This window comes from Pipistrellus kuhlii, unplaced genomic scaffold (genome assembly GCF_014108245.1).
Source record: "Pipistrellus kuhlii isolate mPipKuh1 unplaced genomic scaffold, mPipKuh1.p scaffold_m20_p_39, whole genome shotgun sequence".
Taxonomy (NCBI): domain Eukaryota; kingdom Metazoa; phylum Chordata; class Mammalia; order Chiroptera; family Vespertilionidae; genus Pipistrellus; species Pipistrellus kuhlii.
The window spans coordinates 2,849,047-2,875,509 of NW_023425539.1; the positions used below are offsets into that span (position 1 = coordinate 2,849,047).

At 36.2% G+C, this 26,463-nt stretch overlaps 1 protein-coding gene across 1 annotated transcript in view; it reads right to left on the reverse strand.

The window, feature by feature from the left end:
* Positions 1-26,463, reverse strand: part of EFCAB5 (EF-hand calcium binding domain 5) — an 88,729-nt gene that overhangs the window by 61,739 nt on the left and 527 nt on the right. Inside the window, exons 2-6 of the mRNA XM_045570981.1 lie at positions 26,203-26,265; positions 24,684-24,810; positions 15,792-16,368; positions 6,467-6,623; positions 3,341-3,389 (exon numbers count right to left, since the gene is read on the reverse strand). Coding sequence (XP_045426937.1) covers positions 3,341-3,389; positions 6,467-6,623; positions 15,792-16,368; positions 24,684-24,810; positions 26,203-26,265 — 973 coding nt within the window. The remainder of the gene's footprint in view (positions 1-3,340; positions 3,390-6,466; positions 6,624-15,791; positions 16,369-24,683; positions 24,811-26,202; positions 26,266-26,463) is intronic.

The following is a 26,463-nucleotide window of genomic DNA, read 5'->3' on the forward strand; positions in this document are numbered from 1 at the left end:
AAATCAGAGGAGCTGCAAAGGACCGAGATATGGAGATACGCACAGAAAGGAAGGACAGCTGAATGCCTGGCTGGTGTCCTCTGGCAGGAGCAGGAAGGAAGCCCCCAACTGCTCTAACCCTAGTTCCGACTGCACTGAACCCCAGTTCCAGGAGAAACCCCATAGACCTAGGCTCATATGGGGGGAGTCTGGACTGTCAGGTAGAAGAAAGGCACACGGAGACTTGGAGACTTGGAGACTTGAGGGAAACCGTGCTGAGCAGGGGTTTGGAGGTGCGCACCTGCACAGAAAAGACTGACTGCTGAGGTTGCCACTAGCTCTCCCTAGCAGAAGGGAGTCAGAAGCTCCTAATTGCACTGAACCCCAGTTCTGGGCAAGCCTGGGGGAATCTGGATTGTTAGGTGGAAACTCAGTGGAGTCGCGGAAGGCAGAGGTCTGGAGGCGCACACCCAAGGGCAGGGCTGACGAGAAGCCAAGGCTGTCTGCTCAACCCTAAGACTCCACCCCATCCAAGCTGAGCAGAGGCTTTAGCAATTTTGCAAGTCTGCTCCTATAAGGCTGTCTCACAACCAATTGGCATAGACACAGCTGATACTCACAGCCAATTGGCCTGGAGGTCAATTCCTTCCAGTGATTACCAACAACAATCAAGACTTAACTACAACAAGGCTGTACACACAAGACCACAAAGGGGTACACCAATAATGTCCACCTCAGGTGACTAGGAGGCCAACCCACTGGCCATATAGGAAACCTAGCACTCAAAGCTACCCTACCAACTCAGAGAAGTAGCAAAAATGTGGAGACAAGGTAACAGATCACAAAAAAAAAAGAAATGGAGGTGAAAAAATGACTGGATATAGAATTCAAAACCATAGTTAAAGGTTTTTCAAGAATTTCCTAGAAAATGCTGATAAATTTAGCCAGACCCTTGAGGATATGTAAAGGACCAACTAGAAATTAAACATATACTAACTGAAATGAAAAATATACAGAGACCCAACCGCAGACTAGAGGAATGCAAGAATCAAGTCAAAGATTTGAAATACAAAGAAGCAAAAAACACTCAACTGGAAAAGCAAAAAGAATCCAAAAGGTTGAAGCCTCTGGGACAATTTCAAGTGTACCAACATCAGAATTATGGGGATGCCAGAAGAGAGAGAGCAAGATATTGAAAAGCTATTTGAAGAAATAATGACTGAAAACTTACCCCACCAGGTGAAAAAAATAGACTTACAAGTATAGGAAGTACACAGAACCCCAAACAAAAGGAATGTAGCCCTAACTGATTTGGCTCAGTGGATATAGCATCGGCCTGGGAACTGAAGGGTCTCAGGTTCAATTCCAGTCAAGGGCATGTACATTGGTTGCAGGCACATCCCTAGTAGGGAGTGTGCAGGAGGCAGCTGATGATGTTTCTCTCTCATCGATGTTTCTAACTCTCTATCCCTCTCCTTCCTCTCTATAAAAAATCAATAAAATATATTTTTAAAAAGGAATACAAAGAGGACCACACCAATACACATCATAATTAAAATGCCAAGAGCAAAAGACAAAGAGAGAATATTAAAAGCAGAAAGAGAAAAAGTTAATTACCTACAAGGGAGCACCCATATGATTGTCAGCTGATTTCTCAACAGAAACTATGCAGGCCAGATGGAAGTGGCAAGAAATATTCAAAGTGATAAATAGCAAGAACCTACAACCAAGATTACTCTAACCAACAAAGTTATCATTCAGATTGGAATGTCAGATAAAGAGTTTCACAGATAATAAAAAGCTAAAGGAGTTCATCATTACCAAACCAGTATTATTTGAAATGCTGAAAGGTATTCTCTAAGAGGACGAAGAAGAAAAAAGTAAAGATAAAAATTATAAACAACAAATACATATCTATCAACAAGTGAACCTAAAAATCAAATGAATTAAAAATTTGAGGAACAGAATAAACTGGTGAATATAATAGAATCAAGGGCATAGAAAGGGAGTGGACTGATAATTCTCAGGGGGAAAGGGGATGAGGGTGCAGGGAGAGACTGGACAAAAATTGTACACCTATGAATGAGGACAGTGGGGGAGGGTGGTAAGGGTAGAGGGTGGGGTGGGAACCGAGTGGAGGGGAGCTAAGGGGGTGGGGGGGAGAGGAGAAACTATTGTAATAATCTAAACAATAAAGATTAAAATTTTAAAAATATTTATTTTAATATATATTTTTATTTATTTCAGAGAGGAAGGGAAAGGGAGAGAGAGATAGAAACATCAATTATGAGAGAGAATCATTGACTGGCTGTCTTCTGCATGCCCAGTTGAGCCCCCAAACCTGGCATATGCCTGACTAAGAATCAACCCATGACCTCCTGGTTCAACCCATGAGCAATGCTGGCCAAGCTACTTTTCTTACATTTAAACATTAATTAAAAAGACAAATGTTATTATTCTATTATATCTTATAATAAAGTTATAACCAAGCATTTATGTATTGAAATAGAGTGCATATAATTTTTATCTTTTTTTTCCCTTTGTATCACATTTATGACATTATATCTTTCATTTAAAATTCTGTGTATCTAAGTAATGTTTTCTAGGAATTTGACAAAACAATAAAGGGCATTACAGAATATTTTTTATAAAATGGTGCTAAATCCAGTGCTAAAAGGATTAAAAATCACTGACTGCTTCTCCGCTTTTTTACATTCTCCATCTGCAAAGAGCAAAGAAGCCCTAGCTGGTTTGGCTCAGTGGATAGAGCGCCAGCCTGTGACTGAAAGGTCCCAGGTTTGATTCCAGCCAAGGCCACATACCTCGATTGCAGGCTCCTCCGGGGCCTGGGGCTTGTGCAGGAGGCAACCAATCGATGTGTTTCTCTCACATCGATATTTCTCTCAATCTCTCCCTTTCTATTTCACTCTCTCTAAAAATCAATGGAAAAATATCCTCAGGTGAGGATTAAAAAAAAAAATGGGCCAGGACTGGTTTGGCTCAATGGATAGAGCGTCGGCTTGGGGACTGAAAGGTCCCAGGTTCGATTCCGGTCAAGGGCATGTACCTTGGCTGCGGGCATATCCCCAGTAGGGGGTGTGCAAGAGGCAGCTGATTGATGACTCTCTCTCATCGATGTTTCTGACTCTCTATCTCTCTCCCTTCCTCTCTGTACAAAATCAATAAAATATATTTAAAAAAAAAAAAAAATGGAAAGAGCAAAAAAGCTCAAGTACATCTGTAAGAGCTTTGAATAATAGCCATCTCAATATTGACTCTTCATCTTAATTCAGCATCCCTTCCCTTCCCCCAAAAGAGAAAAACAACAACACATAAATAATATAATAATAGGCATGCTTACCAAGCTTGAAATTTGGATTTTGAAAAAAATCATAAAGAACATTCTGAATCTGTAAATAAAAAAGATCATATATTACTTCTCAGTTACCAAATACTCTCTGCCTACTACCACATAGTATACAGCTTCCCCCATTCACCATCACCACCACAGTGTTCCATTTGTTACAATCAATAAGCCTTCATTGAAACATCATAACCCTAAATTCTTAGTTTACATTTGGGATCATTCTCGCTGTTATACATTCTATGGGTCTTGACAAATATATTGTATAATGACATGTATCCACTATTATGGCATTATACAGAATTGTTGTTTTTTTAAATATATTTTTATTGATTTTTTACAGAGAGGAAAAGAGAGGGATAGAGTTAGAAACATCGATGAGAGAGAATCACCGATCAGTTGCCTCTTGCACACCCCCTACTGGGGATGTGTCCGCAACCAAGGTACATGCCCTTGACCAGAATCGAACCTGGGACCCTTCAGTCCACAGACTGATGCTCTATCCACTGAGCCAAACCGGTTTCTGCATCATACCGAATTGTTTTACTGCCTAAAAACCCTCTGTGCTTTGCCCATTTATCCCTCCTTCCCCTCTCACTCCTGGAAACCACTGATATTTTTACTTTTTAACTTTTCCAGACTGCCATAGAATTAGAATCATACAGTATGGTAGCCTTTTCAGATTGGCTCCTTTCAGCTAGTAATATGCATTTAAGGTTACTCCATGTCTTATCATGGTGTAATAGTTCATTTCTTTCTAGCACTGAATAACATTCCATTTTATGGATATACCACAGTTTATTTATTCACTCACCAAAGGACATCTTGGTTGCTCCAAAATTTTGGCAATCCTATATAATAAAAGCCTAATATGCTAAGTGTCCATCTGTCTGTTCAACCATTCGACCAGTCACTATGATGCACACTGACCACCAGGGGGCAGGTGCTCCAACTGGTAGGTTAGCTTGCTGCTGGGGTCCAGCTGATCGGGAATGGGTGAGATGGACCAGACATGCCCTGGAGTGGGCCTTCCCGCAGTTGCTCCCCAGCCCCAATCGTGCACCAATGGAGTCCCTCAGCCTGGCCTGTGCCCTCTCACAATCCGGGACCCCTTGGGGGATGTCAGAGAGCCAGTTTTGGCCAGATCCCCACAGGTCAGTCCGGGGAACCCCACCGATGCATCCATGCACGGGGCATCTAGTTATAAATAAAATGCCTTAATCATCTATGTGCATATTTTTGCATGGACGTAAGTTTTTAAATCCTTTGGGTATGTACCAAGGAATATGATGGCTTGATCATATGGTAAGATTATGTTCAGTTTTCTAAGGAACTGCCAAACTGTCTTCCAAAGTGGCTATAGCATTTTGTATTTCCACAACAACGAATGAAAGTTCCTATAGATGCACATCTTTGTCAGCATTTAGTGTTCTTGGTTATTCTTGAACTTGGGCATTCTGATAGGTGAGTAATGGTATCTCATTGGTTGTTTGTTTGTTTTAAATATATTTTTATTGACTTCCGAGAGGATGTGAAAAGGAGAGATTGAAACATCAATGATGAGAATCATTGATTGGCTGTTTCCTGAATGCCTTCCACTGGGGATAGAGCCTGCAACCCGGGCATATGGCCTGACTGGCAATTGAACTGTGACCTCCTCGTTCATAAGTCAACACTCAACCACTGAGCCTTGCCAGCTGGGCTTTGTTGTTGTTTTAATTTGCATTTCCCTGATAACATATGTGGAGCATCTTTTTTGTTGTTTTTAATCCTCACCCGAGGATATTTTTCCATTGAGTGGAAGGGAGGGTGGGAGACAATGAGAGAGACACATCAATTGGTTGCCTCACACACTAGTCCTGTCCAGGGCCCGGGATCAGGCTAAATCCCCAGTGGTGCGTGTCCTTGACCAGAATTGATATTGGGGCCTTTCAGTCCATGGGCTAACACTCTATTCACTGAACCAACCTGGCTAGAGCTGTGGAGCATTTTTTAATATGCTTATCTGCCATCTGGATATCTCTGGAGAATTGTCCATTTAGGTCTTTACCCATTTTTTAATATATTGTTTTCTTATTGTTGAGTTTTAAGAGTTCTTTGTATATTTTAGATAATATTCTTTTATCGGATATACCTTTTGCAAATATTTTCTCCTAGTCTGGGGCTTATCTTCCTTGGTCTATTTTTAATAATTCACTTTGGGGGGTAGTGGTAGAGGGGCTGGATGAAAAAGGTGAAGGGATTAATAATAATTTAAAAAAACAAAACAAAAAAAACTTGCTCAGCCAGCCAAGCCAGTGTGGTTCAGTGATTGAGCGTTGACCTGTGAAGAAAGGAGGTCAAGATTCAATTCCAGGTAGGACACATGCCCAGGTTTCAGGCTCCACCCCCAGTGGGGCTGAGCAGGGGACAGCAGATCAATGATTCTCTCTCATCCTTGATGTTTCTGTCTCTCTCCCTCTCCCTTCCTCTCTGAAAACAATAAAGAAAATTTAAAAAATAAATTTAAAAAACCACCTCATAGACACAGACAACACTATGGTGATTACTTGAGGGAGATAAATGGTGATGGAAGGAGACTTTGGGTGGTGAACACACAATACAATATAATACATGTATTATAGAATGTACACCTGAAATTTATATAAATTTATTAACCAATATCACCCCAATAAATCCAATAAAAAATTCACTTTAAACAAAAAAAAATATGCTTGTCATTTTATCTAACCAGTAAGTATTCTCACATCTGTATATACATACCTAAGAGAAAATATTTAACTCTTTAAGTACAGATGCCATCTAGAGCTAATAGTCTCTTAGCCCACAGAAGTAATTAGTCACATATATAATTAAAAAAAAAAAGGAAGCTATGCCTGACTTTAATGAAGATTTTAAGAACCTCGGCCAGAGTCAATGTAATTTTAGAACTCTAGCTAAAGTGTTTAAAAACACTCAAGAGAAAATTAAAGAAATCTATTCTCATAGACTAGTGTTAAGAATTGACTTACATCAGCAGGATTGAAAAGTTAGAGGGAGAATTTTAGTACTCCACTCAGTATTCTAGCAATCACCTTCATATTTTCCAACTCACTTACCCTTCTAAGACACCCCCTTTCTTACCACTTTCAGAGGAATTTTCCCCTTAGGGTCTAGAATCCATTCATCGAACTGCTCCTGCAGAGCCTGTTGACGTAGATTGGCCACCTGGACTTTGACTTGGTTTATGTATTCTCTTTGTTCTTGTTTCTCTTTAATCTTCTCTTTCATCCTAGATACTCTGAAGGATGTAGAAATAGAAGACGTATTAAGACCATTGGATTTGATTCAGATTGTTTAAATGGCAGAACCACAAGAGTTCAGAGCCTCATAGAAACGTTGAACCTGTCTTTTCTTCATGAAATTATCCTCGATTCAAGCCTGCAGCACATTAATCATAGGCTGTCTTCTACTGTTATTTGACTTTTTATGGAGGTAGGCCTTATTTTATCCAACTAAATACTATACTTAAAAAGTTCTAAGAATAGACCTAGAAGCTGCCACATACACTCTAAAAATACGGTTGAATGTACCCTAAGGCCTTAAGGTGGTGGGGTGTCTCTCCACATGATGCAGAAATCATGTGGAATGAGTCTGATTCAAGATCTAGGAAGGGAGCCTGAAAGATGCATTTATAAAAGCATCTCAAGTAGTTCTGATACCTTGGACCAAACTTTTGATTTCTGTTTAGGAATATATGTTGCCAGATTCCTTTATCTGGCCAGAGTTAAATACTTTGACAGCCCCTAAGCACAGTAGTTATCCTTGTAGTCAGACAGAGATGTATTACCCAGGTAGAAAATGGGGGAAGAATTGTGATTTTAATTGTTTCTATGTTCATCATCCTGACTAGGACTTCAAAACCCCCAAAATGGTTTTGATTGAAATACTAAAATAGTTCAAAATAACAAAAATAAGTACTGGTTTCAAATACAATTTTGCAATAATGTTTGAGGCAGGTCCTCATTTTTTATGAAAGACTAAAGTAATCTGACAGACTTTAAAAGGCAAAAGGCTTTTCAGAGAGAACTGGTATTTGGATACTCCCAACACTAAAAAACAAAAACAAAAAACAATCCTAAAATCTAAGTAATTACTTTGTGGTCAGATAAGATCTTCAAAATTCTCTAGGAAAATAAACCTTCAAAAATAAACTTGGAAGTTTGAAACCCAAAATCTCAATGTGATGTGGTTCAATAGTGTAGAAGATTCTGTAGCGCTTTAAAAGTGCTGGAAGATTCATTAGTATTTCAAAGGAAGTGCTAATTTCCTGTGATACAACTGTTAACCAGCCAAACCTCCACCACTTATCTCAGAGCCCCCAGTCCCTTCCTTTGCTGGCTCTCTGGCTCTTCCACTTCTCTTTCTCCCTCCGCTACTTTATCTCCTTCTCTCTTTCTACTTCTCTCTCTTTCCCCTCTCTATAAAACATTCTCCTAAATGCCTGTCTTCTTTCCTGCATGGCTCTCTATTTTGTGTCTTTCTTCTAGCCTTTTCTCATTCACTCACTAAGTCAGTCATTTATTCACTCAATACACAAACATTTATTGAGCTCCTACTCTGATTTTGCTATTATAAAGCTTAGAGTCCAATACAGAACAGTTAAGTAAACAATATTATGTAATAAGTACTGGGTGTCTCCAGATCTTTATATGTATTGATCACTGCAACACAAAAGGAGATTAACAAAATTGGATTTCTGTCAATTACCCAAAATTAAGACACATCTCATAATAATCTTATGTATGTAAAAAAACAAAACAAGCACAAGAAAAATAACACACAAAACTTACATAATGAGAGCAAGATTAGGATAGGTAAATTAATTTATAATGACAAAGTATTAGAACTAAGCTGAACTCTAAAGGATTGGTAAGAGAGCTAAAGAGGAAGAAGAATGATAATAGGCAGAGGAAATGATATATGTTAAGACCCTGAGGTGGAAAGAAGCATAATATGCTAGGTACCTTTGATCTAGTGGCTCCAAACTTTGAAGCTAGCCTTGGTGGTGATGATTTCCTATTTCCTAATGAGGTGGTTGCGTTTCAATTCAATATTGGAAGGAGAAAGAATATTCCCCCCTAGGGGACTGAGAAGCATCTGTTTTGATGGTATAGGACTGAGCAAGGCAGAAGATATATATGACCCAAGGCAGTTGCATGTAAGATCTTCAGCCATTAAAAACCAAGGCAGTTGCATGTAAGGTTTGCAGTCAACTCTACCTTAGTCTTTTTAACATTAGTAATTTTTTATGCCACTGAAGAAGAACTATAGATTCATACAACGTCAAGTTGCAGGGGTGTGTGTGTGTGTGTGTGTGTGTGTGTGTGTGTGTAGTATTGTGTCTCCAGGGAGACAAGGATTTCTTAGTCTATAAGTACTAGGTACTAATATTGGATATATACATATACAACAGAGTGTAGTTTCTAAATTAATATGAACTACTCAATTATTATTATTATTATTATTATTATTATTATTATTATTATTATGTTTAAGGTTGAACAAAAGTAGAAACTGTTTGGAAAAAGTCCTATCACATACATTTGGGTATAATAGTTATTCAAATACTATATTTTAAAAAAGCATTTCCTTATTTACTCACTTTTAGCATAATCTATTTTACTGAAATGACAAAAATATGATATTCAAAACAGATTGACAAGATGACTAATATTAATAATATCACTTCAGGAGAAGCATCTATGGGATTTCCTAGCATAATGTAAGCACAAGGGTTTGGCTCGTAAAGAGGTGGCAGCTGGTGTGGTGTATGAGCAGACAGACATCTGCCTAGGAAGTCACTGTCTCCTGGCAACTAAGGAAGCCCCATATCCAGAATAAAACATTCCCTCGGTCTTGCCAAGTCCTAGTGCTGGCATCTTGTAAAGATGAGTTAGACATTTTGGTGTCTGTATGTGTGTTTTTAAACACAAAAAAGTAAGTCCTTTGAAGTAAACCTTCAAACCCTTTGCAGACACCACATTCTAACAGAAACATATACAACATGTTTGTCACATAATCTGCGTAAGCTTCTTGAAACACTGCATATGAGGGAGTTATTATAAGCAAAATAAAGGCATGTGTCTCTTTCCCTTTTAGTTTTCACTTGGTTTGTGTTTCCTTAATGCTTGAGCACTTATTCTGGCTTATTTATCTCCTTTATGTAGCTATAGTAGAGAAAGTAATTTCTGTGGAGTGTTTCTTTGTGATTCTTTCTCTTCCTGGATTAAGTGTTCCATTATTAGTTAAAAGGCTTATGAAGAGGACTACAGGGAAAATGTCCAAAAGGTATCTGAAGGTTTATCATAGATACATAGTGATTATGAAATAAGCAAAGGATATAGGGACCAGAGGTCATTACCATGCCAGAACTGGATATACATCGCTATTAACTATCACACAAAAAGATCCAAGTTTTTGCCCTGGGTCCTTTAGACCTACTTCCTGGTTCATTTAAATTCTCATTCTAGGATCAGGACTGTATATCCTGATTTGGTGGAGGAAAGAGAGAACATTGATAGTGTAATAGGTCCCATTTCTCTGAAGCAGGGTGACATTCTAACATTAATAATTGTTCTCTATAATCCTTATTTTTACTGTTTAATTTTTTCTTTTCTTTTGAATACATCATACTGTAAGGTTGACCTTTTTGGTGCATAGTTGTACAAATTTCAACACATGTAAATATACCTAACCATCATCATAGTCAGGCTATTGAAAATTTGTAATCCTATTTTAAGAGAAAAATTTTTTCATTATCAATTCACAAGGCAGTAGTAACTTTCAGAATATGTATTCTCAAACACTGGAGGAACCAACAATCCGAGGGGAAAGATGAAAAAAAAAATAAGTAGAAAAGCAAAATGAGACAAACCTAACCTCCTTATTGGTTTTACAAAATTACATGTAAGGATTAAAATCCACTTTAATTCTATACCTCTCTTCCAGGAAGCCTGATGAAAAGCAAAAAAAGTATTGTATACATAAAACTTACAAACAGCAATAATATTTTATTTCTCAGAAATTGGCTGCCACTTTAAATATTATTCCAAATCAGTAAAGAGTATCTTTTCTATCTATTTTCCTTTGACACCAAATAGAGATGAATCCCTTTTTGTTCTGGGAAACAAAACTCAGACTGAGGCAAATGAACATTTTAACATAATCACCAGAAGATAAAGTCTTGAAAAACCAAATAAAAATTTTGTCTTTATTCTTGAAAATAAGTAAGAAAACTCCCATTTCCAAAATGGACTTCTCCAAAGCTCTCTAACGGGTTGAGAACAACACAACAGTGATATAGTTCAGAGAATTTAAAAGCAGAACAGTTTTTGCAAAGATGCTGGGTATCCAAGCTTCAAGTCAGTAGACATTGTGCTGTTTTAAGGCATCCCTAGGATTTCTGAATAGTTTGCAAATGCCTGACACTGTCACTTTTTGACCTATAGATCTTGAATTTTTACCAGAGAGGGATGAAGCCCTGATCCTGACAATCCAGGCAAAAAAGAAAAAAGAAAAAGAAAAAAAGAAAAAAAAGAACCTTTGATTATTTTAACTCTTTCATGAAGAGCCCAGTAGAAACTACGTAGGGCTCTTATCAAACCTCAAATGACCCTGAATATCAAACTCCTTGTTCAAGAAACATCAATGAAATGAACTAATCTTCTTGTGTCATGCTATTGATTGGCAATCAAGCCTAGACCAAAGTTCTACTCTGCCTATTACTACCCTTACTATAAATGTTAAAAAATGCCTAGTTTTATGTACTGACTGAGATTTACACAGCCCTAACAGGACAAAGGAGTTGTTAATATATTGATTTACAGCTTTGACACCAATTCCTAAATTTAAAGTTTTGTGGTGGTTTTTTTTTAATGGAAACAAAGCTAAATACAAATCAAATCTATTGTTCTGCAAGAACAGATGGTGAACACAAATGTTCTTTAAACTGTTTATTAAATTTAATGATACTGCTTCCTACTGTTGTTGGAACTTTCCACTAGTACTAAAAGTTCCTTAATTTGGTTTCACTAAATAATTGGTCTTAAAAATGTAGTGTTCATATATAATCTCTAGTAGAACTTGTTTTAAATGCATTCCTAGGATTTCTGATTCAGAAGATTTAAGGAAGAAGATAGAAAGCTTTACTTTTAACCAAGCACCCAGATAATCCTGATGTCTTGGATAGGCAACCATGCTCTAAGAAAGACTGTTTGAACTGAAATAAAAATTTCATGTCTATACATAAAGTAAAAGAAGAATTCTGTAAATATCTCTTACTTTATTCCAGAGGAATAGATGTACCTAATTCCAAAAAAAACTATCATTTTGAAGTTTCTAATTTGTTGCTTACCATAGGAAGGACACAAAAACAAGTCACAAAGAATTTTAGGTTTCTTTATAAATTTAAGTATAAGTTTCCATGCCAAAATACATTCAAAGGTAAATGGGGAGATTAAGGAAGAGATTACAAGTATCTTAATTGTTTTTTTAGATTTTTTTAAACTTAAAAGATATTAACTAGACCAAGGGTCAGCAAACTACAATTTGGGGGACAAATCTGGCCTGCTGTCTTGTTTTGTACAAGTCAAAAGCCAAGTTTATCATATTTTAAAGTATTTTTTAAAATAACAAAAATAATATATTGTGGCATATAGAAATTCAAGACATTAAAATTTTAGTATCCATAAATAGACTTTGTTTTTTTTGTTAATCCTCACCCAAGGATATTTTTTTCATTGATTTTTTTGAGAGAGTGAATGGGAGATAGAGGAGAAAGAGAGAGACAGACAGACAGAGAGGTGAGATCTGCACCTAAGGCACATGTCCTTGACTAGGAATCAAACCCATAACCTTAACCGGGCAGCTGATGCTTTACCACTGAGCCATACCAGCCTGGGCCATAAATAAAGTTTTATTACAACATAGCCATGCTTATTCATTTACATATTGTATGGCTATTTTTTTTTTAGAATAAAAGCAGAACTGAGTAATTGACTCAGTTTTCCATCAAAAAGCTTTTAATTTTTATGTAATTAAATTTATCAATATTTTCATGATTCAAAAGCTTTTTCTCTGGTTATAAAGGAATTAAATCCCTAGTTTCTTCTGGTCTTTTAATGTTTTTTTTATGTACACATACTTAATAGGATATATTCTCTGGTCCAAAGGGCTGAAAAATAAATATAAAAACTAATTTAGTAGTTCTATTATTAGTAGGCTTGTTGGTATTATTATTTTGAAGCTATCATATCTAATAAAAGAGGGACATGCAAATTGACCCACAAGCCACATGCACCAGCCAATCAGGAGCAAGTATGCAAATTAACCCAACCAATGTGGTGGCTAATTTGCATACCCAGGTGCAGAGCGGAGACTGAAGACAGCGTAGAAGGAAGCCAAGCTCTGCAGAAGGGAGCAAAGTTGCAGAGAAGCAAGCAAACGGGGGCGGCAGAGAAGGGAAGAAAGCAGGCGGGGCGGGGGGGAAACTGCCACAGGAAGCCCTATTCTTGTAGGAATCTTCCTGCAACAGGCCTCTAGTTTTATGTAAATTATAAGATAAAGCAAACAAGTAGTTCTGTCAATCTTGTTAGAAACCTAGATTTTCAGTGTGAGGAAAAAAAAAAAAAAAAAAAAGAGATACAAATATAAAATCAAGGCATTAGGTAAAAACCCTGAAACATATTTGACATGAAATTATTAATATTTTAAAATTATATTTTAGTCATGAAAGAGCCTAGAAACAATGACAATACAATACTTATGAGCATTTCTAGCTCTTCAGCGAATGATCTTCACCAAAATGAACTAAGAATCCTTAAAAATGCATGAAGCTTTCAAAAACTAAGTATGTCAGAAGAACTCAGGCACCAAAATTGGGTCAAGTTGAGCATCAAAAAGAAAAAAATGAAAGAAAGAAAAAAAGAAAGAGAAAGAGAGAGAGAGAGAGAGGGGGGGGGGGAGGGAGGGAGGAAGGGAGGGAGGGGGGAGGGAGGGAGGAAGGAAGGAAGGAAGGAAGGAAGGAAGGAAGGAAGGAAGGAAGGAAGGAAGGAAGGAAGGAAGGAGGAAGGAAGGAAGGAAGGAAGGAAGGAAGGAAAAAAGAAAGAAAGAAAGAAAGAAGGAAGGAAGGAAGGAAGGAAGGAAGGAAGGAAGGAAGGAAGGAAGGAAGGAAGGAAGAAAGACAAACTATATTCTGAAAATCGGTAATTAAAAGGAAAGAATTAAACATTTATTCTAACTTAACAGTAGAAAGTATGTTTCAATGTAACCAAATATATAGCCACCAAGTAGGATTTGTTTTAGGAATTACAAGATAGCTCAAAATTAGTAAATCTAATAAAGTTCATTATTAATGAATCCAGGCTGAAAATCAAATAATCATCTACATAGGTGTTGAAAAGGCATTTGACAAAATCAACAGTCATTCTTGATTTTTCAAAATCACTCTATAAGATAGAAATTAGGTGATTTTTTCTAATATGATTAAATATACCTTTTTTAGATCAAATGGAGTCAAGTTATGGTAGAATAAAAGCAGAATTGAGTATCAACTCAATTTTTGAATAAGCATGGCTATGTTATATATATATATATATATATATATATATATATATATATATATATATATAATTTGGTGAAACGGTAATTAACATAAGAGTCATTTCTACTTAAAGTCATAAGCAAAACAAGTATGCCCATATCACCACTCTCATATTGGAGGTAATAGCCAATGCAATTAGGCAAGAGAAATATGCTAAAAATACAAAAACTAAAAAGGAAGAAGAAAACTCCTATTGCTTGCAGACAGTATGGTTGCCTCCTTAGAATATCCAAGGAATCAATTAAGAATTACTCTAAACAATAAGAGAACTTAATGAGGTAGTAAAAGTATAAAAATATACAGAAATTAATAGTTTTTGTGTATTTAAAGTATATCTAGATAGGAAGTATAACAGAAAAAGACTCATAATGGCAACAAAATAATGATAAAATAACTAGTATTAAAACTAATAAAAGATGCAAACCTATATAAAAAATGTAAGACCACACTGATGGATACAAAATATAATGAGCAAATGGAAAGATATGTTCTCAAATAGAAATACTTTCATTATCAGAGGTGTAAATTTTTTCCAAGCTAATGAATAAATTTAATCAGATTTCAATAAAAATTCCTATGAAGTTTTTTTTTTGTGGGTTTTTTTTTTTTTTTTTTGCTGTTCTCCCTCCCCTACCTTTTATGTAGATGAATCAATTCTAAAGTTCATATTAAAAAGTAAACACACACAAGAACAGACAGGAGTGATCAGAAAAAAATAACAAATAATGGGGACCAGCACAGTCAGATTAATTGGAATATACTCAAAAGTCTCAATAAAGCAGAGTGCTGATGCATAAAAAGTGAGATAGACCAATAATAGGACAGAGAAGTCCAAAAATACACTACAAAATATATAGAAATTTAGTAGTAAAGGTTCGTTGCAAACAGTGGGACAAGGATAGACTATTCAACAATTACTATTGGGATCACTACATAGTCATTTGGAAAATGATGAAGTTGGATCCATATCTTACATCTTACCCTAAGATAAGTTCCAAATGGGTCAATATTTAAAATTAAAATATAATTTCACAAGAAAAGATAGGATTATTATTTTAATATCTAAAATACAACAATGACTCAAAATATGGAAGCTATAAAATAAAAGTGAGTAAATTCAACCATGTGGAAATAAACAACTGATCTTTATGATGAAAGATAAATGGCAGGTGAAAAACAGAGGAAAATGTAACTTGTTCACATGTTTTCATATAAAAGAAAGAAAATCAAGAATCATATTTACATTTACTTATGTATGTATAAAGAAATTTTGGAAGGACCCATTGAAAACTAAAAAGAAGTTATTTAAGGCAGAGTACTGGGTACATGGAGGATAAGAATGGGAAACTTTTCATTCTATATCTATATATTTTGGCTATTATATCAGGTGAATATGTTGTTTATTTGAAAAGTTAAAATTTGAAAAAGTTCCTACTCTCAACTCGCGGTTTACTTTCCACAGCAAAGAGGACATTTGAGATCCTAGTGAGATAACTAAATCTGTGAATACAAGAAACTGAATAAATACACTTCTTAAGTCTTCATTAGTGCCTCATAAATAGTGAGGCATATAGCAATAGCTCAATAAATACTTTTAAAAATAGAAGTGAGCTGTAGAAGAAATGGGCTCAAGAAACCAATTACAGCGAGAGATCTGGGGAAATAAAGGTGGGAAAAGGCTCAGGCATACTCCATAGAGAACTGCCTTATTTGAAGTCCTTTTAAGTTTATATGAGTATTTTATTGTTCTATGTACTTTTCCATATAAGGAGCTATATCATCAACTGAAAATATAACAAATTGTACCTGTTGCAGACAGTGTTGGTAATATGTATTTTCAGATTTTCTGTGACATTTTTCATCTCCCTCTGATAACCAGTCATTCCTGTATCTTTGATATAAAGAGGATTATTTCTCATTAAATATTCCCCCAAATAAATAATTGGATCAAACTTAGTTGGAATATCAGCTTCTGACAAAAGCTTCTTTTTTTCCACTTGCATTAACATGTTTTCCATTCCAACAACTAAGGTGGGTAGAAGTTTGTCAAGCAAATATGCACGAGTATTCAGAGTCATGTGGTCAATATTAAACCACTCTTTGGCCAAAGTATCCTTAGGGATTTTTTTCTCAGCCTTTTTGTCTAGTTCTTTTTTCAGTTTATCCTTATCTATTATTCTCTGCTGCATAGCTTGAGCTCTTGCCTCCACTCTTTCAAAAAGATTTTTCTTCCATGGTTGCTCTAGCTTTGAATCCACTATAGTTTGATCTAAATGGAAAACCACACTTGCAGGTTCTCTGACTACAACATTCTTTGAGATTTCGATGTTTGGTTTCTTTTCTGAACCAGCTGAGATCTTTGGCTTCTCCTCCAGGTTTGATTCTGAGGGTGGGGGGAGAAATGAAATATAAGGAATATTAGAAGTAGATTTTAATATATGCTAGTTTAGAATATTACTAGGAGAAAACATCTCTTTAAATAATGTATTCAAACACAGTTGAAAGTAATAGAAAGTCAGACAACAGGGACTATACCCATAAGGACATTTATTGTTGACTTAATCAGAAATCAATCAGCAGCTCAGTGTTTTTCATTAAGTACCTCGCCGGTTTCATTATTCTTTATTCATTTTTTTGTGCTTATATCTCAGGATCATAAAATAGCTATTGCAGCTTCAGACAGCTCTTCTTTACAAGAGAAAAGGATTGAGAACAAAGAGGATTTCTCCTCTTGAGATTCTGTTTTATTATCCAAGAAGAAAAAATCAAAGATCCCTGCTCAAACACTTTCCTTTACATTTCATTGACCCTAGTCAGGTGACATGTCTGCCCCTAGACCAATAGCTGGTAAAGGGGAAAGGGACTACTATGACTAGTGTTGACTGATCATAATTTATTCCTTCATGTCAGAGTTTATGTCAAGTTATCTGATATTAGATATTTCCATCTTCTGTAATATTGAGGTTTAGTTGCCAGGCAAAAAGGTAGGGAAATGTCTGCTGAGTGGACAGTGAAAAGAGTCTACCACACACATATATTTAAATATGTTTCTTCCCACTTTCATACTTCCAGCCTCTTTCATGTTTTCATTTTTAAAATGTAGTATGGAGATATTAGACCAAGATAGTGAACTGAGAACAAGCACCTACTACTCACTCACTACTAAAATCTCTACAAATGATAGAAAAGGTTTTGTGTGTGTATCCTATATAATAAAAGATTAATATGCAAATTTACTGAACAGCAGAATAACCAGAATGCCTGCAGCCCTTCTCCCAGCAGGCCCCACCCCTGAGCACCCTCCCTCCTCCTATTTGGGGGCCAAGCCGCTGTGGCCCCTTGTCCTAGCTGGCCCCACCCACAGCCACTCACCCCAGCCTGCCTGCCCCCGATGGTGGGATGGGATGGCGGGACCCCACCAATGCACGAATTCATGCACCAGGACTCTAGTTTTAATATAAACATAAGAATGCTGGCATTCATGAAGGAGTCCTTCAGTAGGCAGAAATTTTGAGGGTCTCTGAAAAATGTAAGGTGAGTGGGAGCAGAATGATTAAATAAAATATAGGACTAAAAATATAAAGAAAAAAACATAGACTGTGAAATTTGAGAGCACCTTTGAGACACCCCAAGTTTAAAGAATGTAGGTATGAATTTATCCTTGCATTGGGATTTAGTGGTTTAGAATAGAGAGGCAGGAAAATGCCTCCACACAGAGAGAAAATAAATTGCTGACAGACTTCACTGACTGCACATCTTACCTCTCAGCCACATTCACTGGCAGTAGGCGACAGAAAACAAAAACTCCATCCAGAAAAGAGCAAACAGGGATTCCCAAATGCAAATGGAAGCACACATGTAAGAATCATGACTAAAGAAAACTATCTCCATGACTAAATTCAACCAATGCAAAAATTAATAATACCCAAGGAAATAGCATTAATAAAATAAATGTAAGGAGTTTCTAAAAGAATTATAATCAACTCGAGGCCCAGTACACGGATTTGTGCATTGGTGAGGTTCCTTGGCCTGGCCTGTGGGGATTGGGCTGAAACCAGCTCTACAACATCCTCCAAAGGAAGCTGGATTGTGAGAGGGCACCGGCCAGGCCGAGGTACCCCACCAGTACACAAATCTGTGAACTGGCCCTCTAGGATGCATATAAGATCTTTGGTTAATCTCTTCATGCCCCCCCTTCCCTCTGAGATTCATCATTCTTTTCCATGTTTTCATTCCTGTGTGTTGAGTGTTTGCCTCCTGGTGGTCAGAGTGCATCATAGCTACCGGCAAATGGTCGAATGGTCGAACAGTTGGCCGGTCATTTAGGCTTTTATATATATATTTATGTCCTCACAGCAGAGAAGTTAAAGAAAATAAAAAGAATGTTATAGACCTGGTCAAGTGGTTCAGATGGTTGGACTTTCGTTTCATACACTATAAAGAATGTGGGTTCAATTCCTGATCAGAGCACATACCCAGGTTGTGGATTCGATCCCCAGTCGTGGCACATACAGGAGGCAACGAATCAATGTTTATCTCTTACATTGATGTTTCTCTCTCTTTTCTCTCCCTTCCTCTTTCTCTAAAATCAATAAAAACATATATCCTCAGGTGATGATTTTTTAAAATGTTATAAGTGCTATGGAAAATAAAAGAAGAACACTTGGGTACCTAGTGCTCAGATCTTGGTTGCTAATATCATTCTCAAATTTTTATAAATCAGGACTCATTGGAGAAGTGGCTAATTTAAGGACTGGGACAGGAAATATATATATGAACCTGGAGCATCTTGTAGTGCCAGAAAATAAGGAAGGTTCAAACAACTCTGCAATGATTGTGATATGTCAAAGGGACACAGCAGCCATAGAAAGAGCTTCTAATGGCCAAAGATTAAATAATTTGAGCAAAGAAATGAAGTAATATTGGATTATAATCAAGTATAAAAGAAATATTTATAAATCCATACTTTTATAAACAAATACTTGAATAAATAAGTAAATGGGGAAATAGACAAATGTCCTTCCTGTGCAAAAGTATTAAAATGGTATGCCCTCATACTTTAGAGTATAATGCTCTAATAGGTAGAGTATAATGCTCTTATCTTTAAGTGTGGGTTGTGTATAAGTGACTTCTTCCCGAAAGTAGGGTATGGAAATGAGTAACTTTACAGTGGACAAACCTGACAAAGCTATCTCAGTCAGATGAGAAAAATTAACATCAACAATACAAAGTCATACTAATAGCATATATGGTATACTTGATAGGATGTGATAAGGATAGCATTTTACCTCTGTAGTCTTCCTCCCCCAAACCCATAATCCCAACCTTATCATTAATTTTTTTAAGTCTTCAGATCAGTCACAATTAGGGACATTCTATAAAAATACTTGATAGTACTCCTTAACACAAGTTCTATTTCTCTGCAGCAGGTGGCATGGTTGACCACTTCTTCTCCACTGAGATAGATATATTAATCCTCACCCCAGGATACGTTTATTGATTTGAGAGAGAGAGAGAGAGAGAGAGAGAGAGAGAGAGAGAGAGAAATGAGAGAAATATTGATTGGCTGCCTCCCACACCCACCCCAACTGGGGATCAAACCTGCAACCCAGCCGAAACCGGTTTGGCTCAGTGGTAGAGCGTCGGTCTGCAAGGTCCCGGGTTTGATTCCGGTCAGGGGCATGTACGTTGGTTGAGGGCACATCCCCAGTAGGGGGCGTGCAAGAGGCAGCTGGTCAATGTTTCTCTCTCATCGACGTTTCTAGCTCTCTATCTCTCTCCCTTCCTCTCTGTAAAAAATCAATAAAATATATTAAAAACAAAACAAAAAAACCTGCAACCCAGGTATGCTCCGACTGGAATTGAACCCACAACCTATTTGATGTACCAGATGATGCTCCAAGCTGACCTCTATCGATAGATATTTTTGTCTTCCCAAATTTCTTTCTTAATCAATTTGGTTAGATAATACTGACCTCACCCATTTATTTTTTATTTTATTTATTTATTTAAATATTTATTTATTTCAGAGAGGAAGGGAGAGGGAAAGAGAGATAGAAACATCAGTAATGAGAGAGAATCATCAATCGGCTGTCTCCTTCACACCTTTTCCTGGGGATGGAGCCCACAACCTGGACATGTGCCCTAACCAGAATTGAACCCGGACCCTTCAGTCCACAGGCCGATGCACCATCCACTGAGCCAAACCAGCTAGGGCACCTCACCCATTTAGATCCAGGGATGGATGGTGATCCAAACCTGACCACTGTCAAGATCACCAAAAATAAGGAAATCTGAGAGACTGTCAGAAAAGTCTAAGTAATCTCTAAAGAAGCCCTTCTAAACAATGTCTTATAGCCAATAATAGATAGTATTTATGAACCTCCCTCCCAAGCTTATATTTCCTTTTTGGCCAATTCTCTTATTTTAATATGGGGAAGTGTGGAAGATAGTATAATGCTCTCCTTTTACATCTCGGTTGGATTTAGAAACAAATTGACCACTTTTTTGTGTGTGGATGGGGAAATTCTGTTTTATAACACTGCTCATTAATATACATTGTTTATATTTTTATTTTAAATATTTTTATTTTAACTGTTTAAGAGCAGTTCTTGAAAGTGTGCAGGTACTAATGCATTCTCTCTGCTGCTTAACCTTTCCAGCATAATGCAAGACATATATTCCTTCTCCTGCTTTAAAAATAGTGCTACAGATGGATAGCAAATTAATATCTACTCAACTGCCACAACCCATTATAAACTCCCACATGAACTAGGGAATTCTCAATCTTCATTATAGTGCAGTGGTCGGCAAACTAATTAGTAAGCAGAGCCAAATATCAATAGTACAACAATTGAAATTTTTTTTGAGAACCAAATTTTTTAAATTTAAACTTCTTCTAACGCCACTTCTTCAAAATAGACTCGCCCAGGCCGTGGTATTTTGTGGAAAAGCCACACTCAAGGGGCCAAAGAGCCGCATGTGCTGACCATGGTTATAGCCTATTAGTGATCCTCCAGTATTCTTAGATACTGTAAGTTGCTAAGCAATAATCCTAGTGCTTACATTGTCCTCCCCACCCCCGATATGTAGAAGAGAAATAGATGTGTGTTTGGTTTCAACTCTAGTCAAACACTTCTCTCGTTAGGCCATAAAACCAAGAAAAGAAAAGGAGGTACAGCAATAGCAGGGTCAATAAATCGGGATTCTGATTAAGCCTATATACAACTGTCTTTTGATTGAGTGACCTCTGAATTCAAGGATCATAAATTATACAGCACTGCCCCAAGGACAAATTAACTCAAAGATTAATTTGAATATGGTTTCAAACAGATACTTTTTAAAAAGAACAGCAGGTCTGTGTTTGGACATTCCTAAACCTTTTACAGATGTTTTTATTCATATATACATTCATTCAGTAAATAATTATTGATGTCTCACTTTGTGCCTAGCATGATGCTAAGCACTGAAATTCTATTTCAGGATTCTCTTCCTAAACTCTTCATAGAATTAAAAGCCTTTCATACACACCAACATACACACCTTCACCCTTATAATTAATCCACCTTCTAACATACAAAGACCTATTCATTTACATACTATGGGCATAAATGCTTTCTACTAAATAAGTAGGGACACAAAAGAATTCCTTATTCATATTGTGCGAAAAGTCCAGCCTTACAAGTGACTTTAATAATTTCCTGCACTTAGTGCATAGCCCACTGCTGAGCATGGCCTCAGTACAACCCTATTTAAGGACATAAATAGGAATGAATTATAATCCACATTATAATAAGCCTTAGTAGACTCTTTCTTCACAAGAAGGCATGTAACAGTGGGACTGGATCCTGATTAAATTAGTGAAAATTGACCCAGCAGGGCTATTCCACTAGATGTATGATGTTCTCTTTCAACACAGTCCCTGTCTGAAATTCAGCTGGCTTGGTCTTATCAGGATTTCTTAACTTTGCTACATAATGTAGAAAGACTACTGTGAAAGCAGAGGAAAAGAAACATTACTAACTACTACTACACTGAAATTCAGTAGCTATAGGAAAAGGTATTTTCCTACAAAACTTTGTTTAACCTGAGGCTGTGTAATGAGAACAGAGCTGAGCAAACTGATAGATTAAAAAAAAATTTTTCCCCTCAAAATGCAAGTTAAGCTCATAGTCTAAAAAGTAAAACAATTAAGACAAAGAAGTGAGAAATTCATATTGTATATTTAACCACACTGTTTTCTATGCGAATATATATATTTGAGCACATTCTGAAAGCTGCGTGGCAAGATGACATCATTTTGATAAATATGTAATAAGGATAAAAACACTTCCTTTGACATGTTGAAATTGCAATAACAGTTTCTCCTCCCACGTCTTACACACACACACACACACACACACACACACACACACACACACACATACTCACAAAGTGAGATTCAGAGTATTAGATTTAATTATGACTGATCACTGAACAAATTAAGTATATTTCATTGCATTTAATATTGCAACAAGGAACTGCAATGTTTTCAGTATATATCATGTTCTGGAATAGGCTTACACAAACAAAAAACACTTCCTTCTACTATACATGGAAAAGCAATAACAGAAATTGAAAGTATAAGAACAGGAAAAACCACAATCTATTGATTAATATGTTCTCTAGAGAGACAATAAATTACATTAAAGAATACATATGTGAAACTTTGCAGGTGCAAATTTGGCCATAACTGATTAATGTGAACACCTAATTAAATTTATAACAAGTTACCTAGATCACAGTTTTGTTTGGCATGTTTAAATTTTTTTTCCTAAATATATTTTATTGATTTTTTTACAGAGAGGAAGGGGGAGAGATAGAGAGCTAGAAACGTCGATGCGAGAGAAACATCGACCAGCTGCCTCTTGCACACCCCCTACCGGGGATGTGCCCTCAACCAAGGTACATGCCCCTGACCGGAATCGAACCTGGGACCTTTCAGTCCGCAGGACGCTCTACCACTGAGCCAAACCGGTTTCGGCTATTTGGCATGTTTAAAAGGAAAGAGTTCATTTATAAACCTGGCCCAAGTGATTAAGGTAAAGACAAAGTATATGTATGAAATAGTGGTGGTAGAGTATGGAAGTGAGAAGGAAGTGAAACCAAAAGACTGGTATCAGGGTGAGGGGAAGACAGATGGAGAGGGACTTGCAAAGAAATTTTTTTAAAAAGTTAGTAATGCTGTTGAAAATTGTTCTAAGTTTACAATAACAACAGAACAAATGTTGAAAAAATTGGTTCTTAATGTATAAATATTAAAATGTGTATTAATAAGAAGAAATAGTCAACTGTTGCTTAAATTGGTTAAAAACACAGAAACACTTTGTAGAAAAGTAAGCATCTAAGAGTTATAACTAGCATATACATAGCAATTTATAGTTTGGAAAAACACTTCAATAACTATTATTATAATTCAGCCTTGCATAGCATATCATATACTAAAAACTCAGAACTTGTAAACTGAATTGAAGGGAATTTCAATTAATTGAAATGGTTGAATTGAAAACATTGTAAAGAAATTTTGTTACACAGGATTTCACTAAGTATCTGAAATTAGAAGAACTAACATATTAATAGCATTTGGTGTAAAGACTTTAAAAGTTACTGGCATTATGTGTAGGTTGTGTTTTCTCAATTTTTAACTTATGATTAAACATAAAAATATATATTTTAAAAAAGACAAACTAGTGGAAGGAATGAATGTCTTTCCCACTTGTTGCCTTCTGAATCATAATATACAGTATTTTCAATCTGCATAATTATGTGGGATTTCAGTTAAGTATAGGACTAGAAGTCAGACAGAATAAATGTGTGGTCAAGTTAAAAAGAAAAAACAATATGCAGGCCTAATCACCATGGCTCCCCATTTTATGTTTGTACTAGAGGTCTGGTGCACAAATTCGTTCAGTAGTGGGGTCCCTCAGCCTGGCCAGAGATCAGGTTGTCTCACTCAAGTCCTGAGTGGGGCCAATGGAGGCCAGCCATCCAGGAACATCTGCGAGAGGTTGGCCGCTCAGGAAGGACTGCAGGAGGGCTCTAGGGTGTGTCCAGTCCTCAGCAGCAAGCTAACTTACCTGTCGATCGTCAGTACACATTATAGCGACTGGTGGACTGGTCCAATGGTCGGACAGTTAGCATATTACACTTTTTTATTATATAGGGTTAATAGATTTTCTGGTATGTCTCCAATCTTAGCTCATTTCCTCTTTTAGTTCAAGATGAATAGTCATAATATTCCCTTAAAAGTATTAATAGAAGTTAAAGGGAATATATTTTTAATTATTTTCCAAACTGCACTTAAAATACTCCTAAGATTATATTTTTAAAAGGCAAAACCTTGAAAAAGGAATCCCTAATAAAAACTATGTAATATTTTTAAAATCTATTGTTCAGAGCAGCAATTTTAAATCTTTTTCATCTTATAAAACACATAAACTAGTTACTAAAATTCTTCAGTGCACTAAAAGTATTTTTGCCGATTTGACAAAAAAAATATAGGTACAATTTTGATTCATTCATACCAGATAGCCATTGTCATGTTGTCATTTTTTAAATTTGACAATCTAAGGGAAAAGAGGTCAGTGCCCCAACTAAATCGTCAGGAATTACATGTTTTAAAAATTCTTGTGGCACACCAGTGTGCCTGCCACAGCATACCAATTGAAAATTGCTGCTGTAGGGGAATGGCTAGTTCTCTACCTTCCAATTTCATTTCATCTGTTGTTTCTTCTTCCCCATCTTTGCCAACATCTAATGCAGAACTTTGTGCTAAACTGTATGAACTCTGAAAAGAGAAAAAAGAAAAAAAAAGCCTTTCAAAATGAGTTGCTCTTCTTCAAAATTGTATCAACTCTCCCAATTAAAGAATGTAGATGAATACCTTATAGTTGCCAAACATCCCTACTTACTTTTTTCTAGGATTTAATGCTGTATATTAGAAGCAATGTAGTAATCAGTCTATTTACTGCATTCACAAGATAAAACGTATTGGCTCAATGTGTCAACACATCTTCATATTGCTAACAAAGTAATATGCTAAGAATATTATGCTACAAGTACATTAATCTTTGAATTATACAATACTTTCTAGAAACATAATTCACAGCATAGTGAAATCAGACTTTTGAAAATATTTTAAAATATATTTTATTGATTTTTTTATAGAGAGGAAGGGAGAGGGATAGAGAGTTAGAAACATTGATGACATAGAAACATCAATTAGCTGCCTCCTGCACAATCTCCACTGGGGATCCAGCCTGCAACCAAGGTATATGCCCTTGACTGGAATCAAACCCGGGACCCTTCAGTCTATGGGCTGACACTCTATCTACTGAGTCAAACAGGCGAGGGTGAAAGTATTTCTTTTACTATTGGAATCATCTTCCATGTTTGTGGGTGAAAGGAAACATTTCATCTTAATTGAGGAAATGAAAGGTTAGTTTTATGAATAAATAGGGGCAAAATAGCTTTTTGTACTTATGACAGTGTACTTTTAAAAGATGAAGAATAGAATATTTTAGAGATTCATATTAGTCAACTTAATGGTGAATCCATATAACTATTTTCAGTTGTTTCTCTTTACTGTAAAATGCTTTCTCATATAAGTTTTGTATTTATTTAAACACAAAGTTACTTAAATGATTAACATGGAAAGTTCAGAATGATCATGAAATTACCCTAAAAACTGGTGATTATTGTATTTAGGGTAATAGTTCTGATTCTAGAAAGCAATCTTTATTTGTGTATAATTCATAATAGCTCTTCACAAATAATTTATCTATGGAAGCATCCTGCAACTGATTCAAAGGAGTCAGCTTAATTTACCATTTGCCATTTTATTTATCTGTTTGAATATCCACATCTTTTCTTTTCCTTCTTTTATAAGAAAATTAATTTGTCCAAGTTACTCTCCAGCATTAATATCTGACTTTTTTAAAAATATATTTTTTTATTGATTTTTTTACAGAGAGGAAGGGAGAGGGATAGATAGTTAGAAACATGATAGAGAAACATCGTTTAACCGCCTCCTGCACACTCCCTACTGGGGATGTGCCCACAACCAATGTACATTCCTTGACCAGAATTGAACTCGGGACCCCTCAGTCTGCAGGCCGACGCTCTATCCACTGAGCCAAACCGGTTGCGGCTAATATCTGACTTTTTATGAAAATTCTACCTCAGTGGGCTCATTCGTATTAGTTGCTTCCTGTTTCCTTTCTTTGTTTTCTTCTCCATTTTCCTAAAATGGAAACAGTGTTAATAAGTGTTATCCAGAAGGAACTGTAGATAAACTAATACTTTATACTCTAGTATAGCAAGCTTTTAATGTTAAAATTTTTCACATAATGAGTAAACATCATATCAAATAAAATCACACCAAGGTAGTATTTTAACAAATTCAAACAGTAACAGGCTCATTAATATTCTAGAGGCCCAG